The sequence below is a fragment of the Furipterus horrens genome, unplaced genomic scaffold, assembly GCF_987537825.1.
Source record: "Furipterus horrens unplaced genomic scaffold, mFurHor1.1.pri manual_scaffold_1, whole genome shotgun sequence".
In the NCBI taxonomy this organism is placed as follows: domain Eukaryota; kingdom Metazoa; phylum Chordata; class Mammalia; order Chiroptera; family Furipteridae; genus Furipterus; species Furipterus horrens.
The window spans coordinates 210,587,970-210,611,555 of record NW_028327171.1 but is presented as its reverse complement, the minus strand read 5'-3'; the positions used below and the strand labels follow the sequence as shown (position 1 = coordinate 210,611,555).

Below are 23,586 nucleotides of genomic sequence, written 5' to 3'. Positions count from 1 at the left end.
CCTCTGCAAAACCCTGGAGAGGGTGATATGTATCTGAGGTGGTTTAAATTTAGCCTGGTTATTCAAAAGTCGCTTACTTTCCTTCTGTGTTTGGTCATCTGTTGGTTTTCCAGTAGGCAGACCTGGGACTGGGGCAAAGGGAACCCGGCACTTAGTGCTCTTGGTGTCCTGCGTGTGCTTGTTAGGTTGCTAAGAACCCATTAGAGGCTGATCAAGATTTTCCTTTCCAAACAGTCTTACAAGGAGAGAGAGAGAGAGAGAGAGCCAATGAGCATTTCTTTTTCTACTTGCCAGCTTTAAAAACAAGTTCATTAAAATGGATTACTGTATTTTTTGACCCAAGATGTTAACAAATAGATTTTTTTGGCCAAATTATGAGAATGATTCTAAGGTATTTATCTGCGCAACAATTTTCATGGTCTTGGATGTATTACCTAGGATCACTGTTCATTCTATCTCTTCTTCTTCTTCTTTTTTTTTTTCCTATTTCTTCTTTTGATTATGTATTTACTGCCATTCAACACAGCTTGTAAGTTCCTTAATTATGAGATTTCATATTTAGTGTACCAAGTGTTCTTGACCCATTCTCTACATTTGAAATTTTGTGACTTTTTTTTTCAAAGGAGTAGTAGTTGTATTATAAATGGGAAACATGTTATCAAAATATATGATCCATAATTTCTATAATTATACATTTTCTTACTGATTTGTAAAAACTCCTTAAACGTCTCCACAGAAAATGAGAAAAGATATGATTAGGCTTTTCACGGGAAAACAAAAATGAGGGAGGGGGAGGGGAAGAGAGGAAAAGGGAGGAGGAGAAAGGGAGGGAGAGAGAGAGGGAAGAAGGAAGGGAGGGAGGAAGTATTTATATATCCTAAGATTGTGAGTCCTTTGATTCTGCAGTTTTCCTTCTAGAGATTTTTTTCCAGAGGAAATAATTGAAGAAATGTGAAATGAAGTATGTACATGTCCATAATAAAACTAAATTAAGTGTCCATCAAATGGGGATTCATTGACTTATGTAGTAAATCCATGCAAATAATCATTAGTTCTTGCCTGTGGGTATGAAAACATGTCCACAGTGTGTTAACTTCTGTACTCTCTATTGTTTTTACACTGAACATATATTTTTAAAATTTAAAATAAATTATTTTCAGTTTGGAAAAATAAGACCAGATACAATTTTTTCAATTTTATTATTAGACAGTACAATGAAATTGTATTTTAGCTATAATTACAGAAACATTTGTACATTACAACATTGTAATTTTGTCAAGATACAACAATATAAAATATTCAATATATTTTAAATATATTTCATTTGGTTATAAAGTAAATATTAAATTAAGTTTAGTAACAGTAAGTTACATTTGCATAGAAAAATCTTTGTAAGTTTTTATTAGCAATAAAATTCAAATTTAGTATTGTAATACTTTTATAAATAAGTTATTTAATATTTATCTTGCAAAAAGAGAGACCTCTGAGCACACTGTAATAACAAAGTTGAAGCCCCCAAATTCAGAAGAAACAAGTTATTTACATTTTATCTACAAAGTTAAATCTTCATAACTTTATAAGCTACTCATGGATACCTAGAAGGAGATGCACATGAGCTATATTTTAATGCTCAGTCTTAGGAGTGTGATTGAGCAGCTGGTAATGTGGCTTCAGTGGAATTTAGCATCACTTGTCTTCCTCAAGTTGAACACTGATGAGAGGGCGGGAGAGGATCCAGGCTCGGGGACAGGCGGAAGCCAGTCATTTGGCATTAGCACCAACCTGGGGCTTTTGCATATTAGTAATGTCAGATAACAGTAAGTTCACTTGTGATTTTTGCACTTGAAAGAGAGGCACAGGTGGAACAGTTGTGGCCAGCTATACCTGGTAACTGCCTGTAGAAGTGTTTTTGTGTGTGTTTGCCTGGAGCAGTTTTTCTGTCTTAAGCGTGCATTGGAAATCACCGGGAGGGCCTGTTAAGACAGATTTCTGGGCCTTACCCCCAGAGTTTTGGATTCTGTAGGTGTGGGGTTGGCCCTAGAATTTGTCTCTGTGATGAGTTCCCACAAGCTGCTGGTCCAGGCACCACACTTGGAGAACTACATACTGGTCTGTAGAGGGTTTGTGGAGATGTGTTGGCCCTCTATGTCGTTACAGTGCAATTGGGACTGTAGGATATCTTTAAAGCAAAAAGTCTTAATATTAGGAAAGCATAAATAAATCATCTAAGTAAGACATGCTTCTTAGTTTAGATGTAAAAATGGCTTGACAGCAGTCGCACAAGCAGTACAAGTTGTGGACCGTGGTCACAGTGTATGGTGTCCTCTGGGGCTGCATCTTCATTTCCAAAGCAACTGAGATTGAAGCAATAAAACCTGAATTTAAATATTAGCACCACCAGCTCCACCTAGGTGGGTCAGGAAGCATCTTCAGAGCTTTTTCTTAGGACACCTGACTTCTGAGACTCATCAAAGAGTGCTGCCATCAAGGATAAATGGCTTCTAATGTTTTGCAGAGTTTTGTTAAAAAAACATTGTCCAGATCAAGGTCTGTGATGCCTAGAAAAAGCTAGCCTAGGAGAAGCTAGAAATCCTGGGCATAGATCTTATTTTTGAGCCTTTATTGAGGCCTGCTGAATTATGACGAAATGTTAGGACAGATAAAGGAAGAAAAGGGGGGAAACGACTCAGATATGTGGTTTTTTTTTAACAGAAACAGTAAGTTACCTTTTTAGGGATAGTAGGTCAGAAACAAGCGCCCACCTGCCCCGCCTTAGTATTTCTATAATTTAGCACAAGGCCTGGAGTTATGGCTTGGAGCTGAATAAAATGCTTGTTAAATTGAATTGAGTAACCTTGGGAATGTATCAACACACTGAAAAGCAAGTTGTAAGACACAGCTGAAAGCTCTACAATTTGTACATTTTTACACGATGGGCTTTCTTAATCGGGCCTGAAAAACGTTTAGGGAAGTGACAAGGGAATCTCTAAATATGCAAGTTAAATGGAATATTAAAAGCAAAGGAAAAATATTCTGAGCCTAATTAGCCAACGCATGCTTTAAGTTCTTTCACAGGTTACTGAACTGCCCAATTACACGCACAAACATTGACAGGGGTGGGGATAAAACAGACGGCTACATCTCCTAAGTTGTTCTCCTGTTATCTGGATGCGCTGGTAAAAGAAGAGCTAAAATTAGACACATTTCTGAGGATGTGTGTAAAAAAATTCTATTAAAATTAATTCACTAAGGGTAACAGTTGTACCTCCTTGGAATACAAGCAGGCTATACTGCTGCAGTGACATGAATTCAATGGACAAACCGAAAGACTTAAAAATACAAAACAAAACCATACAGTCTTTCTAAGCTATTGTGATTCCGTCCAGGGAACCCCTCTTTTAGCCTTCGTATTGCATATGTTTAAAAGAAGTCTAGAAAATCCATGAACCTCCGTTTAATTCCAGTTCCCTCAAGCCTTAGGTTAATGAACGGATCTGAAAGTCCAGTTTCATCAGTGGTGGGTGTCCTCCACTGGCCCTCATCTGCTTAGGATCTGAAGTCTGGGGAAGTAGGTCGTGGGCCAACCTCAAACGGATATAGCCTCCCTGAGTCTCCAAGACTGGAATAGAAGGGGGGGCACATCTTGGGAATTTAATGGGCCCTACGGGTCTTCACTTGAATCATCACACTTTATACAGTCACCATTTAGATAGTGCATTGGATACAAGTGCAATACAATTCAGCGATACTTTGTGAAAACACTGCTGCCTTGCCATAGGAACTTTGAGACAGAATTAAGAGACCAGGATCACAGAACTGACCTAAAGGAAATGCTTTGTTGATGGGGAAACAAACGGAAACTTTGTTTCAAGCCATCACTGAGCGGTATTGTTTGGTTAGAGAAAAATACTTAAACAAATGCATGTTCTGCATCATTATTTGGTTATTTAGGATGAAAAAGAACATTCTAGTTTCTTTGATTTCTTCATTGTCTTCTCCTCATGCACACCCGACAACGACTTATTATCTTTTCTAACTCCCCAGCTTTCACAGTTGATGGAATAGGTTTTCTGAAAACAAAAAAAAAAAAAAGAAAACAAAAAAAATATCAATATGTAGATTAAAAGGGAATGCTTGCTGGGTTTGAGTTTTATTACTACATATTGTAGCTCATCTAAACTTTATTATAGGAGGTGTATTTCTGAAAAGGTGTATATATTGTCAACGTTTTATGATTTTAGTTGTCTTTTGATAGCACTAAGGAATCAACAGATCATCTTTGTTGATGAAAACTAACAGTTTTTTAAAATAACCTGTCTTAAAAGTCTTCCAATACAATACATTAAGATTAGCAGATCATTTAATGGTTTTATTCAGTAATTTACTATATACATATATACATATTAAATATATCTAGCGATGCTTTTGTTGCTGCAGTAGCACAAAACCATGGCTACTTGTTGATACTTGTAAACTGGAAGAGCCAAGCTAAACAGGATTTTACTGGCATGCAAGGTTTTTAAAATAATGAAAATCTAACACAGGCAGCCTATCAGTAGTTCTGCAGTTGAGTCATTAGGTTAAGCTTGACTTTGAATAATTACCTGAACATTCTTTCTGGGTTCAATGAAGCCAACCAGAAACTGTAGGAATTTGAATAGTAGTTGCATGTCCCTCTTCCATGACATTCTATAAACGGACTGGCTCGGAATTCTTCCAGACAGGACCCAGGGGACGCGAGTGCTTGCCCGGCGCCCTCGGAACCTGCGCTTGTGAACTATGACAGTAAACATACCTGAGTAAGAATTCTGCGTATGGTGTTGAAATTTTCAGTGCTATGTATTTTTATTTTTTGTAATAGAAGACAAGAAAAAAAAAACAAAACATGAATTAAAGTTCTTATGCTGCTTTTCCCAGATCTGCTAACATGCCAGTTACTTTTCCAAGTTGAGCTGTAGTCATGAACAAGAACCTAAAAGCTGTTTCTTTCTTCTGCCTGGAATGCTCTTTTCACCCAGGTGTAACTGGCTCTTTCTTGTCATTTAGGGATCTGCTTAAATATAAACTTCCAAAGGCTTGAATGATTACCCGAGCATTCTTTCTGGGTTTAATGAAACCAACCAGCAGCTGTAGGACTTTGAATAGTAATAGTTGCTTGTTCCTTGGTAAAGCTGGGACTTGTTTACCCAAGTCTCTCTGGTTTATCTTGCCTTCTGTCCTTCACATGACATTCACCATCCTTACTCATTACTGTTACTGCTATGGTGTCTTCTTGCTTATTGTCGACCTTCGCCGCTAGGAGATAAGCTCTATGAGAGCAGGAACTTTGGGTCACTGCTGGCATCCTTAGTGCTTAGACCATTTATGGCAATATGGGGAGTGTGCAGTAAGTATTTATAGAATTCAGGATTGAAAGAATGGACATCTGTTTGTAAAGAAGGGGGAACAATTCTTACAAATGATGTTATACAGAATAGGAATAACCACTAACCATGTTTGTGCAGCTGTCAGACTCATAGATGGTCAGTTCATACATTTCTTCATTTAGCACTTACATCTGGGGACTTTTTTTGAAAGGCTATTTCTCTCTTGGTTCCCATCTTCATATAAATGTCAAAGGAAACAGTTAAAGGTATAAAGATTTTGGAGCAGAGAGACTTGGGTACAAATCCTAGCTTTACCACTTAGTAGTTGTGAGACCTTGGAGAAAATACTTTTTGGGGGGATAAATCTGTAGATGATAGAAACTACCTTGCAGGGTTTTCATGAGGATTGTGGACGATGTATATAAAATACATGCCACATTAGAAAATAGACATTTTATTACCAATGTTGTAGCTACCAATCACCTAAATGTCGTACTTAGGATTTGTGGGTAATCTCCTGAGAAATCTGTTTCTTAAAATGCTCTATGATGTACCAGAGAACAACTTACTGCTTTTTAAAAGGGGTATATTTTCAGATTTTAAGCAAATGTTTATATTTTATGTATTGCAGTCAGACACATCATTTGGGGGCATTCAGGATTCTATAGGCAGTCTTTGTAATGAACTTGCTGTTCCTTTTTTTATTACCATGACGAAAGAAAATCCTTTCCAAAGAGAAATCCAGCCATGGGGACATGAGGGAATGTCAGTGGTTTGGCTGTGAATGGCTATGGCAATAGCAGGACCTTCACAGACAGTGCATCTGTAACATGAAACAAAAATATGGTGGCATCATCACTTTCTGAACTGCGATGTGCTGCCTGTAGTTCGATTACAAATGAAGTGATTCACTAGCCACATTACAAGACTAAGGGATTGAATTTTACCTGCTAATATAGGGCTCCAGGGCCCTGCCAGTAATGGGAGCCATGTCCACTGGCATCAGAGCTGGTGTTGACAGCCAGTATGAATAATCGTTTCGAGATGCGAAATTACATACATCATTGATGTTACAGAATAAGAACGGCATTGTGGTAAATCGCTGTAGGCAGCTTCCAAGAGTTCCTAATAAAACATCAGTAAATTAAAATTGTTTTGAATATTGTTACTAATAGAGGCTAATTAAAACGTAACATTGCAAAAACTGAAGAAAGAGGACACAAAAGAGTTATTTGCAAAATGTGTTATGGAAGTTTTAATAATGATAGAAATCAAAGGTCCAATAGGCAAACAAATTCTCTTTCTCTCTTACTACTTCCTGTGGCCCTACCTAATCAGTGTAGAACTTGAGGACTGGTAGAGGTCAGTTGGGAAAATGTTTTTGCTTCAAAGTATTCCTAGTTCTTGGTATGTATATAATAGCTAATAGCCAGAAAAAGCTTTAGAAAAGTTGGTACTTTTAAGATCAAAAAGGAGATATGTGATTTAAGTGAAATTGTTTTTGTTGAACAGGACAAGCTAAATTGGCATTCAAGAACAAGGCTCCTGGCTTCAAGTTCAAGATGGTGGAGTAGGAAGATCTTCAGCTCACCTCCTCTCATTGACACCCAAACTACAACTACCTAGAGAACAACTATCTCTGAGAACCACCTGAAGACTAGCAGAACAGATTTCCCACCACTACAGATACAAAGCAAAAGCCACACTGAAACGGATAGGAGGGGTAGGGACTAAGCCTAGTCAGGACAAACCCTACTCCCTACTCCTCATACAGTGACTCGCAAGTGGGAGGGATATCACAGCCACAGAGGTCGTCCCTGAAGAGCGAAGGATCTGAGTCCTAGTCTGGTTGACCTGAACCAGGAAGTGCAGCCCTCATAACATCCGGCTTTGAGAACCAGCAAGGCTTACATCAGGGAGAGCCAACGGGCTCTTGGGAACCCAGGCTGCACTCTTTCTGAGCCCTGGCGCAGAGGCAGCAGTTTGAAAAGCACCTAGGTCATACACGAAGGTGATACATTGACTAATTTTAGGGTGTGTGCTGAAGGGACAGGGGTCTGTTGGAACTTGCTCTTGTGTCAGAGGTGCCGGTGGGCACCATTTTTTCCCTTTTCTTTAACTTAGCTGGTCTGACACTGGAAGGTGCCATATCTAACACTGTTCCCCCCACCCTGGCATTATCCTGAGGCCCTAACCAGGGGAGCACTCCTCCAAAGCACCTCCTGCCTTGCTATACCCAGTGGGCAGCCTCACTCAGCACCAGCACAAAGAGTGTGTCCGCAACAGTGGGGGTGGGCTTTGCAGCCAGTTGCACCAAAGGCTTGCCCTGCACACCAGTGAGCCTGCAACAGTTGTGGTCAGGCTCACAGTCAGCAGGCCAGAGACCAGCTTTGCCTGTCAGTGTGTCCATAGAAGTTGTGGCCGAGCTACAACCAAAGGCCACACTAGTCTACCCTGTAGAGCACCTGGCTCTGGTGACAAGGGAGACATCTTCTAAATAAGGGCCCCACAGGATACTTTCTAAATAAGGTCACTTTTTCACAACCAAGAGATTTAGCTGACCTGCCTAATACAATACATAGAAACAAACAGGCAAAATGAGGATAGAAAAGAATATGTTCCAAACAAACAAACACAGGGGAAAAACCCAGAAGAACTAAATGAAACAGGTAAGCTGTATCCTAGATGAAGAGTTCAAAGTAATAGTCATAAACATGTGTACTCGACTCTAGACAAATGAATAAACACAGTGAGATCTTCAACAAAGACATAAACATTATAAAAAAGGACCTATCAGAACTGAAGAATATAACAGTTGAAATGAAAAATACACTGAAGGGGGTCAATAGCAAATCAGATGACACAGAAGAAAGGATCAGCAATCAGGAAAACAGGATAGTAGAAATCACCCAATTGGAAGATCAAAAAGAAAAAAGAATTAAAAAGAATGAAGATGGCATAAGGGACCTTTGGGATAACATCAAGCATACTAACATTAGAATCATAGGGGTCCCAGAAAGAGAAGAGAGAGAGAAAGGGGTGGAAAACCTATTTGAAGAAATAATGGCTGAAAACTTTCTTAACTTGACAAAGGAAACAGAGATCCAAGTCCAGGAAGCACAGAGAGTTCCAAACAAGATGAACCCAAAGAGACCCACACCAAGACACATTATAATTAAGTTGTTAAAAGTTAAAGATAAAGAAAGAATCTTAAAAGCAGCAAGAGAAAAACAACTAGTTACATACAAGGGTATGCCTATAAGATTATCAGCTGACTTTTCAACAGAAACTTTGCAGGCCAGAAGAGAGTGGCATGATATATTCAACGTGATGAAAGAAAAAAACCTACAACCGAGAGTACTCTACCCAGCAAGGTTATCATTCAGAATTGAAGGAGAGATCAAGATTTTCCCAGACAAGCAAAAGTTAAAGGAGTTCATCACCACTAAACCAGCATTACAAGAAATGTTAAAGGGAATTCTTTAATTGGAAAAGGCCAAAACTAAAAATAAGAAAATATATGAAAAAAATCTCACCATGAAGGGAAAAATAGTAAAGACAGTAGAACAATCACTTATAAATCTAGTATGAAAACAATTAAAATGGCAGTAAGAACATACCTATCAATAATTACCTTAAATGGAAATTGACAAAGTGCTCCACTGAAAAACCTTAGGGGTAACTGAATGGGTTAAAAAAAAAAAAAAAAAAAAGACCCCTACGTACACTGCCTACATGAGACTCCAGAATGAAAGACACATGGAGACTGAAAGTAAAGATGGAAAGATATTGCATGAAAATGTAAATGAAAAAAAAATTGGGATAGCAATACTTATATCAGACAAAAAGACTAAAACAAAGGCTATATAACAAGAGACAAAGAAGGAGCCAGCAATCCCACTTCTGGGGGTAACCTGAAGAAAATGAAACAATTAAAAAAGATATATGCATGTCTATATTTACTGCGGCATTACTTACAATAACGAAGTTATTGAAGCACACATGCACACACATACTAGAATATTACTCAGCCATGAAAAAGAAATAGATCTTGTCATTTGTGACAACATGGATAGATGTAGAGGGTATTATGCTAAGTTAAAGTCAGAGAAAGAAAAATACTGTATTATTTCACTTAGGTGTAGAATCTAAAAAAAAATAATGAACAAACAAAACTAACCCATAGATACAGAAAAACTGATAATTGCTAGAGGACTGGGTGGTGGTATGGGAAATAGATTAAGGGATTAAGAGGTACAAACCTACAAATAAGTCATGGGGATGTAAAGTACAACATAGGGACTATTAACGATATAATAACTGTACAACGACGGATAGTAGATGTTTTGTGGTGATCACTTTGTAAGGTATATAAATGTGAAATCTTACTATGTTCTACATCTGAACCTAATATAATATTGTATGTCAACTGTACTTTTAATTCAAAAGAGCTTTACATTTTGGAATAAAAATTAGACATGAAGTCAGTGTTTTGTTTCCTGTCTTTAAAAAGTGCTGTAAGGAACCCAGGGTTGTTCATACTTAACTCCAGAGAGAAGTACCCCATGCCATAAAAATTTACAATCTGTATGTGGAACAGAGTGACTGGGGACTGGGACTGGGACGATTACCCAGGTCTTGTCCATGAGCTTGTTCGTTTCCTTGTACGAAAAGAAGAGAAAACCCACTGTAGAGAGGCTCTGTTCCTCCTGGACAGGAAGGAATTGCTGTGGTCTGACTATGCCGGGTGAAAATAAAGCCTCTCATCGTTGTACTGGTTGCAGGTGGTCCAGTGTCACCTGGTTTCCCCTTCACACCTGGCCGTCCATCGAATCCAGGTAGTCCTTCAAGAGACATTACACATGTTGCAATACAGCCTCAAATTTGTTTTCCATATACTGATTTAAATGTTTATGTATATCTGAAAAGCCCCAAATATAATGAGGAGTCACAAAGGATAGTGGCTTATAAAATGGCCAAACCATATTCATAAATGCTGACTAATACCATACAATGCCTATTACACATATTTGTATATAACTTATGTTGAGATTTTTGAGACCAGATCTTTATCTCTATTTTCCTGTGATGCCAAACACAGTGGCCTGCCTCTGGTAGGCTTTATGTACATCTTTTATGCATAAGTGAATGTATTTTACAATGTGGGGAACAAGAAATCAAATATCTATAATTTGAAAATTAAGATAAAAAATTATATGGGCTTTTCATGATTTCAATAAACATGGAAAACATTGATAGTTCCTTTCAAAGGTGCAAAGTTTAAAACTGTAGGAAAGTTTTGATCAATTAGGCAAATAAGAACAGAAGACATTTTAACTGTGATATTAGTTTATTTATATGAGTTAAAACCAAGGTAATTTTTTACTTTGTAGTTTCTCTGCATTTGTAAAAAGACTAGTTAATATACATTTGTCACTTTCTAAATAAGGACCCGTGACCTGTCCTTTTCTCCATCAAAATTTTTTTTTTAATGATACTGGCATGGGCCAACCACCCCCCTGACCCTTGATCTATTTCTGCTGCCACTGCACTCTGACTCCCACCCCAACCCAATATGGGTGATGGTTCTTTAGAGTTCTAAGGTATGCGGAGGTGGCAGAGACTTGGATTTTTGGGCCTACCTAGTCAAAAGAGGTATTGGTTTTTTTCCTCATAAACCATCATGCCATGGAGTGAGGCAGTGCCTCAGTTTAGTGCCAATTATAAGTCAATGCTTCCCACAAGGATTTGTGAAACCCCCAATATTAGATTTTTTTTTCAGTCTCCCAATCTTTTCCTGTCTTCTAAGTCCTTGGTTCATTCTTTGAAATTGAAAATAGGCTATATCCAAATGATTCAAAGTTGTCTTACTTAAAAAGTCCAAATTGCCATTTTTAAATAAATCAGATAAGGGAAGGTGTCTTCATTGTTCCTAGTATGTACCTGCTTTCACAGGGGGCTGTACCTGGCTCCAAACAGAAGATCCCTTCAGGTCTCTGCACTGGACCTGGGAAGCGATTAGCCAGATGTGACAGAAACTCAGGTGAGCTGTCATCCAAGGATATTCCACATTTCCAAGAAAAGCCAAGGCTCTCAGTTTAGACCAATGCCATTTGACTCTTAGGATCCTTTTCTCATTCTTATGAGGCCTTTTGTAGTATTAGGATTAACTATGTCTACTTGTTAATCATTCTCAATACACTTAGCGTTGTAGGGCCTTTGCTCTTGCTGTGGTCCCATTCTGAAACACTGACTTGGTCAGTGAAGTTTTTTAATTCATAGAATTATTAGTAAGACTTTTTTTTAAAGCACTTTGAAAACACATTTGTAAGAAAGTCAAATACTGACACTCGTGACAATACTAAATTATGAGTGGTTATGAAATTAAATATTAGCATTATATTTAAATTTTTAAAGATTTAGATCTCTAGACTTTACAGTTTTATTATAGTAGATCTGGGCATATATTTGAAGATTGGGAAACCACGGAATTCTTTCTTATTTTAGTCAGCAATCCAAAAAATAAAATTTGGATATCTAGGTATTTTCTAGGAGGTGCTTTTGAAACTTGCAGAAGGTAGCTTTTGATCCAGGTGAATATAAAGCTTATGTTCAGACTGAAACATTTAAGAGGCCTATTTTTCAAGGTACACAGGAGTTGAATTGTATTCAAGAATGGCATAGTTAAAACATGGCTTTCCTAGGTAAGAATACTGAGTTTCTCTTCTGTTTATATCCAGATAATATTTCTCTACTTGTATGCCACTCCTATAAGTAGATATTATTAATTAAGTACTCCTGTAAATTGAAAAGAGTACTGGCCTTTCTGAAAATAGGTCCTCAGACTAAATATTTGGAGTACACCTGCCCAGATAGGAGGTAGGAGGAATGGTGTATTTCAGTAACTCCTGAATTTTCTTCTCCCAAGTGAACGTTTTACTGCTGGTTTTTCGTCTAATCTGAACAATGCAAACTGAAAGCCCTGGATGACTCCTGTAGGTAGTCACGTATGCACACACGCCTTCTCCGTCTGCTGAATCAGCACCCCTGGGTGAGGGAGACACCCCAGCTGCTTACCTTGCTCTCCTTTACAGCCTTTGTTGCCTTTTTCTCCAGGTGGCCCAGGAGTTCCTGGTTCTCCATCCCTGCCAGGTTTGCCTCTTGGCCCACAGGGTCCTATGCAAAAACAAACAAAGAATACAACAATAACAACCAAACAAAAAACAGCATTGTATTGACTAGTTCATGTAGGACAAGAGGAGGGTGGTCTGCCATCTCAGCTGACCTGGGACTTCCCCAGTTTCAGCAAAGAAAGTTCGGCAAACTGAGCGGACTCTCAGCTCTGGGCCAGCTGGGACAGGTGGTCATCCAACTTGTTACATCCTAGTTCCCAGGGGAAAAGCCCCCTACAAATGAACTAGGAGTATATGAAATACAGCATATTCAAGTTGTGCTGCCATTTTGGTTTCTGCTTTCTGCTGTTCAGGAAGTCACTATGCCCTGGTAATGACCAAAGCAATATGTCATCTCCCAGGTGACTAAAGCAAACTTGGAACATAATTCCATTCAGACGACTATTACAATATGCTAAATCTATAGACGGGTTAATTCAATTTTCACACACCAGTATTTTGAGAAGTTTTTCATAAGATAAAGCACACATCTGTATGCACTGTACTACTTTTTCAAGGGCTATACACAGTGTTACAAAAGTATCAATACATAGAAGGCAGTCAATTAGAAACAGAGCTCGATGACTATCAGTTGTCAGAGAAGACAGGTATGATACTTCTACCTAAATAAAAATAACCCCCTAAGTGCGCTAAAGTGTATTTGTTCAAGTTTATACAGCAGTCCCTCTCTATATTGCGGCTCACTTATCGCGGCCTCACTGTATCGTGGGATTTTAAAAAATATATATTTAATTATCGCAGATTTTTCGCTTTATCGTGGGATTTTGCGGTACTGTATACATATGTTGTTGAAGTTACGTAGGCTTAAGGGTGTAGAATATGTTTAAGAACATAAGTAGTGTTTATAAAAGTGTGGAAAAGGTTAATAAGGGAGTGGGAAATCTAATATTGGGAAGGGTTTATAAAGCCTTAAAATATATATAAATACTAAAATAAACGTAAGGTTCCTACTTCGCGGATTTTCACCTATCGCGGGGGCGTCTAGAACGTAATACCCGCGATAAGGGAGGGAATACTGTACTATGCACAATGGCTTTCAACAGATTCAAAAGGTCTTGTATTTGTTGGTAAAGAGTAAAATGAGCTCATTCTAAAACTGATTGGAATATAATGTGTAACATTTTCTGTGAATTATCATTGTCTGGTTCAACCACTTCTTAGTGATCCAAGTCAATGCTGCCAGTCCCACACCTGGTTTTCCTGGTGGCCCCGGTGGCCCAGGGTCTCCCGGAACCCCTGGCTGTCCGGCTGGGCCTGGTGGCCCTGGACTTCCTGGGAGGGAGATGATCGTAACTGTGCCGGGGTCTCCTCGTACACCTGTTGGCATGAGCATAAGAAGATGATGGCTTTGCTCATGAGATACTCTTTCTTCATGGAGAGCAAACTAAGGAGGGAATGTTTACCTGGCAGTCCTTTTGGCCCCATTTTCCCTGGAGGTCCGGTTGATCCCAGAAGTCCTGGATTACCCTTCTCTCCTGAAAGGAAGAAAGAAAAGGAAGGAAGGAAGGAAGGAAGGAAGGAAGGAAGGAAGGAAGGAAGGAAGGAAGGAAGGAAGGAAGGAAGGAAGGAAGGGAGGAAGGGAGGGAGGGAGAGAGGAAGGAAGGGAGGGAGGGAGGGAGGGAGGGAGGGGGGCAGGGAGGGAGGGAGGGAGGGAGGCAGTGAGGGAGGGAGAATGAAAAGAGAAAGGAAGGAGGGGGAAGCAATGTGATTCCTCTTAGAACAACGGGTTTCCTGGCTCTCCAGGTTGGTGAGCAACTCTGAGGATAGATACTGAAGTTATGGCTGGAGGTTATAAACTCTGTGACAGCCTTCAACTTAATTATATTCATACTGGTTTTGACATTTCATTTGGACCCAATCAGTCATGTTTAGTATCTATTGAAAAACATATTCTAGAAGTAAGCATTGAGAATTTGTATTTTAGCATTGAAAGGGGAATTTTTTTTTTTAACTTTTTTATTGTTATTATATGACAGTTGTCCCAATTTTTCCCCCTTTGCCCTCTTCCGCCAAAGGGGGAGAGTTTCTAAGAGATCACTTTTAAAGTTCAGAAGCCAGTTCAATTTAATACTTAAGGTAAAATATGAAGTGACATTAAAATCTATAGCACACTTCCTGGTAAATTATATTCATTGTCATAGTTATCTTTTCTCAGCGTATTTCTCTGGCGTTACTAACAGCCCAGCGTTAATTATGATAGGAACTCTCATGAGTATAGAATATCTGTTTTGATAGAAACTATCAAAATGTTAAGATGTCTCTGCCAGACTTTGACATCAATAAAAGGTACTAAGAACCACTGATTTGGATAAATACTCTCTTATAAAAAATTTGAAATAATATAGATATTACATCTGATTACTTGGGCTTTCATACTAAATATGACACTTATAAAATAAATCCAATAAAAAATTACCAAAAGTAAACTGGCAACTACACTATAAATTATCCACTTGATATCAAAACTCGAGGAGGTGTTAATATTTACTTACATACACCAGAAGAAGCCTAAATAGTTTTCCCTTTGGGGTTTAAAAATTTCTAAATAAAAGTAATAAAAGTGCAAACTTACCAGTGCCGGCTGATGGGTGGTCTTATTCTAAAATCTGAGAGTGCTTGAATGTTTTATGGGACGTATTTTAAAAGAACTGATTTTATGAATTTCCTCTTAAGTACCCCTAAATATGTCCCTATAATGTTTCTTTCTTTAGGGGGGTCTTTATATAATTTTCAAGCCTTAGACACTCCTATTGTGGGACTTGGGGGAGGGACAGGTGGTACACATTTTTCCCAGGCTGCCTCCCGATGTCTAATAAGACTCCTCAGAATCACTTGCTTTGATGAATTCCTAGCTAGTTCGCTCCCTGTAGAATCAGTGGCGGAAAGCAATGAAAAGGCTCTCTTTGAGCTCCACTTTACCCTCCCTTAGACCTTGAATGAGCTTTCCCTTATGCAAACATGGCTTTGTTCACTTTGCCTCCACTTATTGTTTAGCATCTTACAATCTGTAACAGATTCTCTGCCACACAGAAAACAATAACAGAGGATTTAACCAGCTAAGACATCAAATTCCATATTCAAAACCTTATTGAAGGTCGTAGTACCCTTATGGAAGATTGGAGAATTTCTAAAACCTGAAGCTTACATTTCTGTGTATGAACATTTTAAATTAAAAAAAAAAACCAAAAAACATAAAACGTCATTTTTTTTTCTGATTAAAAACCTAATACATGTGCATAAAAAAAAACAAATGCTTAAATCTACATATAAAATTAACTTACTCTCCCCCATTAATAAACGGTTTGGTGAGTATTTTTTTAGATTTTCAGCTTTTAAAAAACACATGCACAAGGTAAAATAAACGATTCAAAGCAATACTGCTGATACTCAGGTAGTTTCCCGTCTCCCCCATCCCCCCCACGTCAGTACTTGCAAACGGAACCACTTTAAACAGTTTTCTGTTTAGTTTTCCTGTAGTTTATATCTTTAAGCTATGGTTTTAATTTGCAGGTCCCCTGGGGCTGGGTGCTGGTGGAGCCTTCTTCGCTTACACTGAGGCCTTATTTCTCCCAACCATAACTGCCTGGCATGACCAGAGGAGCTCTGTCAACCTTTGGGTGCCCCGAGATACTTATGTCTGACAGTGTATTTGCACTCGAAGAGCAGTGCACAAAATCAGTACCTTTCGTGCCTGGAAATCCTTGGAACCCTGGATCGCCTCTGGGCCCTGGCAGACCTGGAGCACCTGGTTCTCCCTATATTTCAAATAAAAGCAGAACCACAGACCAATGTTTAAAATCACCATATTTGCTGCAGTTTTTTTAAAAGCAAATAGAATATAATATGCTGGGTAAGAGTGAGCGGAAGTTCACCCACATCATTTTAACCTCCTAATCCAGTGTTTCACCTCCTGTTACTCCTCTGCCACCTAGATGGCTCCATAGGACTATAGTTTTCAATAAAAAATAAATAAAAATGAACCCTAAGTCCGAGAACAAACTTCTTTTTTTAAAAAATAATTTATTTGTTTGTTTATTTATTTATTTTTAGCAAAATGGGACAGGAGAAAGAGAGGGAAGAGAAACATCACTGTGTGGTTGCCTCTCACTCGCGCCCCCAACTGGGGACCTGATGTGCAACCTAGTCATGTGCCCTGACTGGGAATCGAACCAGCGACACTTGGCTCGCAGGCCAAAACAACTTTTGATACTCACAAATGTTGTGTCAGTATTGGATCCACTTGGATGGGAAGAGCAGGCAGCAGACTGCCATAATAAAAATTATAACTTGTATTCATAATTCTTGCAAAGACAAAGCTGTTGAGTTGGAGCGTCCTCCGTGATTCTAACTGAGCCAGCAGAGTTATAAATTACTCCTGGTCAGAGTGGAGAAGAAGCCAAGTGTCCAGGGAGGGGCGCATGGAAGGGTGGTCAGGGCAGTTCTGAAACGCACTTTGGACAAGGAGGCAATGATCTGACAGGGAGGAGATGTTCCCTCCTTATGAGGCTCAAACGAATTGCTCTTGGAGCCCTGAGATGCCCAAGCAAAGACAGGAGGAGAGGGGAGGGGAGGGAGCAGGGCTTCCGAAAAGAGCCCCATGTCAGAATGTGTGTAAAATCTACTCTTACAGTCTCCGTGTGAATTGAGACAGAGTGTTACAGCTAGAAAACAATGAGCATGACAAACACCAAGAACACGATAGCCCTTCGAGCCAGCTGTCGTTGGAGCAAGAAGGCCGAACGAAGATGAGATTCAGTCCTATCGCTTGGATAAGGTGGTGTGAGGTTAAAAAAAAAAGGAAAGCGAACAGAACGATCTGATCCAGGACTCCCAGGCTTCTGAGGTCTGCCAAGGTGCCAGGCGCAGCCCTTGGGGAGGGAGGGAGCTCTTCCATGCAAGGGGAGAACTGGCAGAGGCACCCAGCCAGTTTAGACATCCATCAAGAAGAATTACCTTTCAAGTGCAAATGTAGAAGCCTAGACCTTGGAACCCCCAGAAGGTTTAAGTGAGATCACATTTCCAAACTGGACTTTCCACATTCAAGTGTCCTTGGAAGAACTTTGGATGTGATCATAGGATCGGCGTTTGCCACTTTCAAAGAATTGTGGAGGATATGAGAGATCCCTAAGACCAAGGAAGGGCAAATATCTCATTTTTCAAATTTAAAAATAAAAGGGTTTTTGAAAAGGTAGATTTTACAAACCAAATACCAAGAGATCTTAAAAGAGCAACGTGATTCCTGACAAGAAGCTATGCTGAACCTTATTACCCATCACTGATGAAAACACGGAACATCTAGGGAAGAACTCTGATTTCCTCACCAGGCTCTGAGAATCTGATATAAACAGAGGAATCAGAAAGCTAGGCAGATGGCCGAGGTGTTGAATGAGGCTGAGTCAAGGGATATTAACAGGCTGGTAGCACAGGCCGAAATGAGTCAGACGAGCTCTAAGAAAGATAAATGTCAAAGTTCTGCATTTAAGTCTCAAACCATAGAGAGGACAAGCCCTAGTGGAGAAAACTGAGTAGTTCATGAGGAAAAGGCACGTGGGCTTTCTTTGACCATAAGCCCCATGTATGACGACAATACCGTGGCATGGCAGGCAAGCCGCCCAAGGGGATTTTAGGTTGGGTTATGAAGTGTTGATGTTTAGGATCCTGAGACACTTCCCTCCTCTAGGCACTCCACGGAGCACTGAGTTCTCGCTCCTGGGTGCTGTTTGTCCCAGGGCCTGCACGTTGACGGGAGATATTGACAAACTAGGATATATGCGGAACAGAAGCAGCATTGATGAAAGGTTACATGGAATTTGAAAAAAAACAAAACAGGTATTCATTGGCTGAGAAAATACAGGGGTGGGCAAAAGTAGGCTTACAGGTGTGAGTGTATGAACCAGAGTTTATTCTTGTACTGTTATTTGTTTATTAATTATCGTGTGTATTATTATGATTAACCTACTATTGCCAACCCTTGTACCTGGAAGGAAATGGCAGTTATTTACAAACACTGGAAAGTAAGTACTTTATGTCATGGGGAAGAAATAAATAGACATTTAGGGGATGGCACGCACAACTTGAAAGTGTATTAACAAAGAAAAATTATGTTGTCTTCTAAGTGATCCCAAACTCCTAGGTATTTTTGGAAGCTCCCATCACTGGAATGGTTTAGAATCTAAACAAGAAAAGGTCAGCAATGACACAGAGAAGTGTCCCACATGGACCCAACTTTTAGAGGGCTCTTAGAAGCCGAATCCGTCTAATGCTTACGACCCTTCGGTTCTTTGAACCCTCTGGACTCTGTCTTCCCTTGGGGGCACTGCACAGAAGCATCACGATTGGGAAAATGCTGTTGCCTCTTGTACCTCTGAGGCTGGCAATCAATTTGGAAGAATAAAGGAGGCAAGATGATTGTCCACACTTACCGGAGGGCCCGGTGGCCCCGGGTCTCCTACGGTCCCAGGAGCACCTGTTGTGCCGGGCTTGCCCATAGATCCCTTTTCGCCTTTTATGCTTTTTACGTGCCTCCCAGGAGGTCCGGGTGGGCCAGGCTCACCTGAATTCACGAAAACCCTGTCAGTCCTGCGTGTGAGGGAGCCTGGCAGGTTCTGTTAGTGTTTCTTGTGAAGGAAGTGCAAACCCTGGGCCTTACCGTTACCCCGAACGGGTTTCCCCTTTGGGGCTATGATGGGATTGTAGTAATAACAGAAGGGCGCAAGGCAAGGACTGTTCCTCCCTGATGACGGTCCGTCGGAGCAGGATCTGTGCCTAGCTCAGACCTGACACCGTAGGAGCTCACTGGTGAATGGGTGCATCTCTCTTTTAGGCTGATGAGTTTGGTATTTACAATTTTTCACACAGGTTCATCTGCCTCAACAACATACCAACAGCTTTAGGGCCTGTACATGAGAACCAGTGCGTATGGGAAGACGGACAAGACCAGGGGCCAAAAGAAGCAACAAGGTCACAGAAGAGGGAGATTGAAAGCTTCTGATGCTAACCATTATTTTCATTCTTTTATCTTATTTAAGAGCAGATTCTACCTGGGCTTCCTCTTGAGCCTGGTGGACCTCGGTTTCCTTTTTGGCCAGGAATGACTGCACCAGGTTTCCCTGGTGGCCCCGGGAACCCTGCCATCCCCGTGGGTCCTCGCGGCCCGACATCTCCCATCATCCCTTTCCTGCCGGGGAGGCCGGGCAAGCCTGGGGCTCCTCTGTCTCCTTTGGCTCCTGCAGAGAGAAAGGTTTTGTCCATTCCACAATGCCCCTATACTGGGAGTTATAGTTTGTGGTGATCTCTGACAATGTAGACATGTTGCTTAAATGTGTTAAGAGTCATAGTGTTTTTTTTTTTAAAAGAAGCTGGTTAAAAAAAAAAATGTAGGTCTCAACTCCGTTCTGCCTTCAATTAGCCATTTGATCTCGACAAAGTCACTTCATTTGAACATATTCTTATTTTTAAAATGAAGGTAGTACCCGGCCTAGCTCAGTTCCTCAAAGATCCAGTGAGATAATATATGGAAAAGCGAGATGGAAAACCATGGTTTAAGGTCTCGAGTGTTCTGTACATGTAAGCCACAATTGTTCTTATCTGATGAACTTTAACTACAGTGACATTATTTAATCACTGATAATTCAGCAGAGTGCATGAATTGGAGTGCTGCCCGGCTAAATCCAGACAAAGGAACAACAAAGCTACCAATTCCTCCTTCATCCTCTTAGGAAGTGAGGCACTTAAATCCTGCTAACAGCAACAAAGCAAACATATAAGAAGTCTTTTAATTTGTAAAGACTTTCATATCAGGAAATTCCAAAATTGGATCAGTTTCTAATTCATTCACTTTGTTGTGATAGTCATAATTTAGCATTTTTACTTGAATAGAAAGAATATAAACATTCTATATTATCACTGGGACTTCTTAAATTCCATTTGTTAAGTTTCTTTTATGTATCAAGCATATTAAATTAGAGTCTGTCCTTGAAAATGGGAATCACCAGGGTCAGGAAGGAAGGACTGCTCACCTTGAGCACCAGGTTTCCCTTTTGCGCCTGGAAGGGCTCCCAGCAAACCTGAAGGAGGTAATTTTGGCATATTAATATTTTATATTTGGTTAATTTCATTATATAGATACAATTTATTCCACACAGTGGATTTCCTTTTGGCAACAGAAAGAAGTTTAATTACCATACCCCTAGAACACATTAAAGACCTTTCATTTTGCCAGAGAAGAATCTCTAGAGCAGTGAAGGTTTACTAATGAATTATTAATTGTTAATTAATAATTAGTGTCACTAGTTATTTCTAGTGGGTGCAAGGTAATGAGCACGTTGTACCCGTTTCTCCCTTTTCTCCTGTTGGACCAGGAATTCCATCACGTCCTTGGTGACCTCTCATACCCATTGGTCCAGGGTCTCCTGGGAATCCTGGGGGGCCTGAAAAACAAATGCCATTCAACGAGAAGACTCACTTCCTATCAATGGCCTGACGTGCCAGATGTGTGTCATTCTAGTAAAGGCGTTCAGTGTTCAGAACTGTAGTTTCGTGAAGCTAAATTCAAGTGAAAACCATGAGCAGACTAATACAATCATGAGGATTATCACTTTGGAATGTCTAGGTTGGCAGGTCTTGGAATGCGGCGTAAATACCTACCCTCACTTCTATGTGTTTCTGTCTAAGGACTGAGAAACTGGAAGCTATTATACCTTCTCAAGAGCAGCCCTGGCTCAGAGATACAGCTACACAGAGTTTAAACTCAGGGTAAACTGGCTTGCCTCAGGGGAGGGGAATAGACGAAGTACAGAAAGGAAACCTGGAGGGCCTTTGGTTCCTGGACATCCGGGGAAGCCTTTCATTCCTTTAGACCCCATTTCACCATCCGGACCCGGCTTTCCTATAAATGAAGGAAGGGAAAGGGAAAAAAAAACACACACACCCCAGACGACCAGTGGTTACAACAACGGCCAAAACGGTCAGTCCTTACAGTCAGCTGTGCTCACGCTGGTCCTCAGTCACCTCAGGCTTTTGTCTTGGGTACTATTTCCTTAGAGAAGCACAGCAGAGATGCACTGCATCGCTTTCAAAGGCGTGCAGACGGCAGTCTCAGGGGCCACTTGGTATCTGATTTGCTTTAATTGGGAATTAACAGCAGATCCACATGAACCTGAACCTTCCCATGTTTGAAAAGGTAATTTAAATGTTATCTTAAGTAAGACTGTAGCTCAGCAGTTGTTTTTAGTACAGCAAAACAAAAACAGAAACCTGAACTGGAACTAAATAAGAACGAAAGCCAAAGTTCAGCCTAGAACCATGCCAGAAAGCAAAACAAACAAACAAACAAACAAATAAATAACAGCTGTGTGGTGGGTTGAATTGTGTTGCTTCCTAATTTATATCTTGAGGTCCTAACCCCTAGTACTTCAGAGTATCACTATACATGGAGATAGGGTCTTTAAAGAGGAAAGTAAGTTAAAATGAGGTCACTAGGGTGGGCTCTACTCCACTTTGGCTGGTGCCCTTACAAGAAGAGGATATCTGAACACAGAGGACAGACACAGGAAGGAGGTGGCCAGCTAAAAGTCAAGGAGAAAGCCTTCAGAAGAAGTCAACCCTGCCAATACCTGGATCTCAAACTCCCAGACTCCAGAACTGGGAGAAAATAAACTCCTGTAGTCTAAGCCAGCCCGTCTGTGCATGGAAGCCCTAGAAAACTAATCCAGCGATCATGAGATTGAGCTATGAACTCACATCTCAGACCTTTAGGCTGATTTCCTTGAGACAGAACCTCCGAAGTTCTGTTTACAGGAGCAGGTTTTTAGATTTCAGTCCACCAAACTGGCTGATTAGTAAGTAAGGCCCCTGCTGATTAATTTGCTGTTCCTTTGTGTCTTAGAATGTGAAGATCACAGTTGAATAAGGGCAATTATAGTACAAAAGCCTAAATAGCTTTCTGTCTACAGAGATGATTCCAAAAGGGGAGAGCCACACTAAGTGTCTCGCTTCCAGCTCTCGGAGCAATTAAAGTCAACACTCACCTGGGGGGCCAGGACTTCCAGGACTTCCGGGGACTCCGTCAGGTCCAGCAGGCCCTGAATATCCAGGTGGGCCAGGTGGCCCTCTTTCTCCTTTCCTTCCCATGTCACCTGGCAATCCTGGTTCTCCCTTAAATTCAGTCAAACACCTTTAAAATTCTCATATAAGCAGGATATGTGATCAGAATTAAGTATAAACTACATTTGTTTGTATTTATTTATTATTATCATTTTTATTTAGTTGGTTAGTTAGCAATTCCTATTGAGTGTCTGCTATGTACCAGCACTGACAGGTGCTGGGAACAGGATGGTTACGTGTTTTGTGGGGCCCAGCTCCCTTAAAAATTTTTTTTTACAGAAATTCAAGACAGCAATAGCAGAGCACAGCACCAAGTGAGTAGTCTGTAGCACCCAACCTTTGTGACTACACGGGTCACGTGCCCATGAAGCTGGCTCTGGCTCTCACCAGGAATGTCATAGCAGCCATATACAGATATGTGGCATATAAAGTCCCTGCCTTCATTGGGGCTTTAGAGACCAGCGGGGAGATAGGAAATAATCACACAAATGTATACTTTCAAATTGTGATGATTAACTCAGGGGTAGGAAAGAAATAGACCAAAATGAATGTAAGTTCTACAAATACAATGCATAAAAACAAATGTATGTCAATCACATGTTAAAGAAAACTCTTCATTAAATCTGTACTTCAGTTTGATGATAAGCCAGCACATAAGGATTTGATGGTTGCTTACAAAATTTCCATAGTAGCTGATTACAATATACTACTCTATTACTATGATTTGCCAGTCTGGTAAAACTAGCTCATTCCGTGTTCATTGTATAGTTCTAAACATTTCTTCCTTGGTTCCCCATGAAAACCCTAAGTCTAAATGAAACTATTAATTAAGTGAATGTGAATTAAACATAAAATGATTCCTCACTGAGAAAACATCTCAGTGGAAAGAGTGTCTTGCTGGTTTTCCAAGGACCTAGTCTAAA

The 23,586-nt window shown here is 40.1% G+C and overlaps 1 protein-coding gene across 1 annotated transcript in view; it reads right to left on the bottom strand.

Annotated features, from left to right (window-relative positions):
* Positions 1-1,824: 1,824 nt before the first annotated feature.
* The window catches only part of COL4A3 (collagen type IV alpha 3 chain), a 70,848-nt gene continuing 49,086 nt past the window's right edge, over positions 1,825-23,586 (bottom strand). Inside the window, exons 38-52 of the mRNA XM_090288430.1 lie at positions 22,588-22,714; positions 21,366-21,446; positions 20,890-20,988; positions 20,578-20,625; positions 19,600-19,785; positions 18,982-19,112; positions 16,242-16,314; positions 13,963-14,034; positions 13,751-13,876; positions 12,444-12,542; positions 9,998-10,210; positions 6,314-6,491; positions 6,075-6,189; positions 4,605-4,777; positions 1,825-4,070 (exon numbers count right to left, since the gene is read on the bottom strand). Coding sequence (XP_090144556.1) covers positions 3,986-4,070; positions 4,605-4,777; positions 6,075-6,189; positions 6,314-6,491; positions 9,998-10,210; positions 12,444-12,542; positions 13,751-13,876; positions 13,963-14,034; positions 16,242-16,314; positions 18,982-19,112; positions 19,600-19,785; positions 20,578-20,625; positions 20,890-20,988; positions 21,366-21,446; positions 22,588-22,714 — 1,806 coding nt within the window. The 3' untranslated portion in view covers positions 1,825-3,985. The remainder of the gene's footprint in view (positions 4,071-4,604; positions 4,778-6,074; positions 6,190-6,313; positions 6,492-9,997; positions 10,211-12,443; positions 12,543-13,750; positions 13,877-13,962; positions 14,035-16,241; positions 16,315-18,981; positions 19,113-19,599; positions 19,786-20,577; positions 20,626-20,889; positions 20,989-21,365; positions 21,447-22,587; positions 22,715-23,586) is intronic.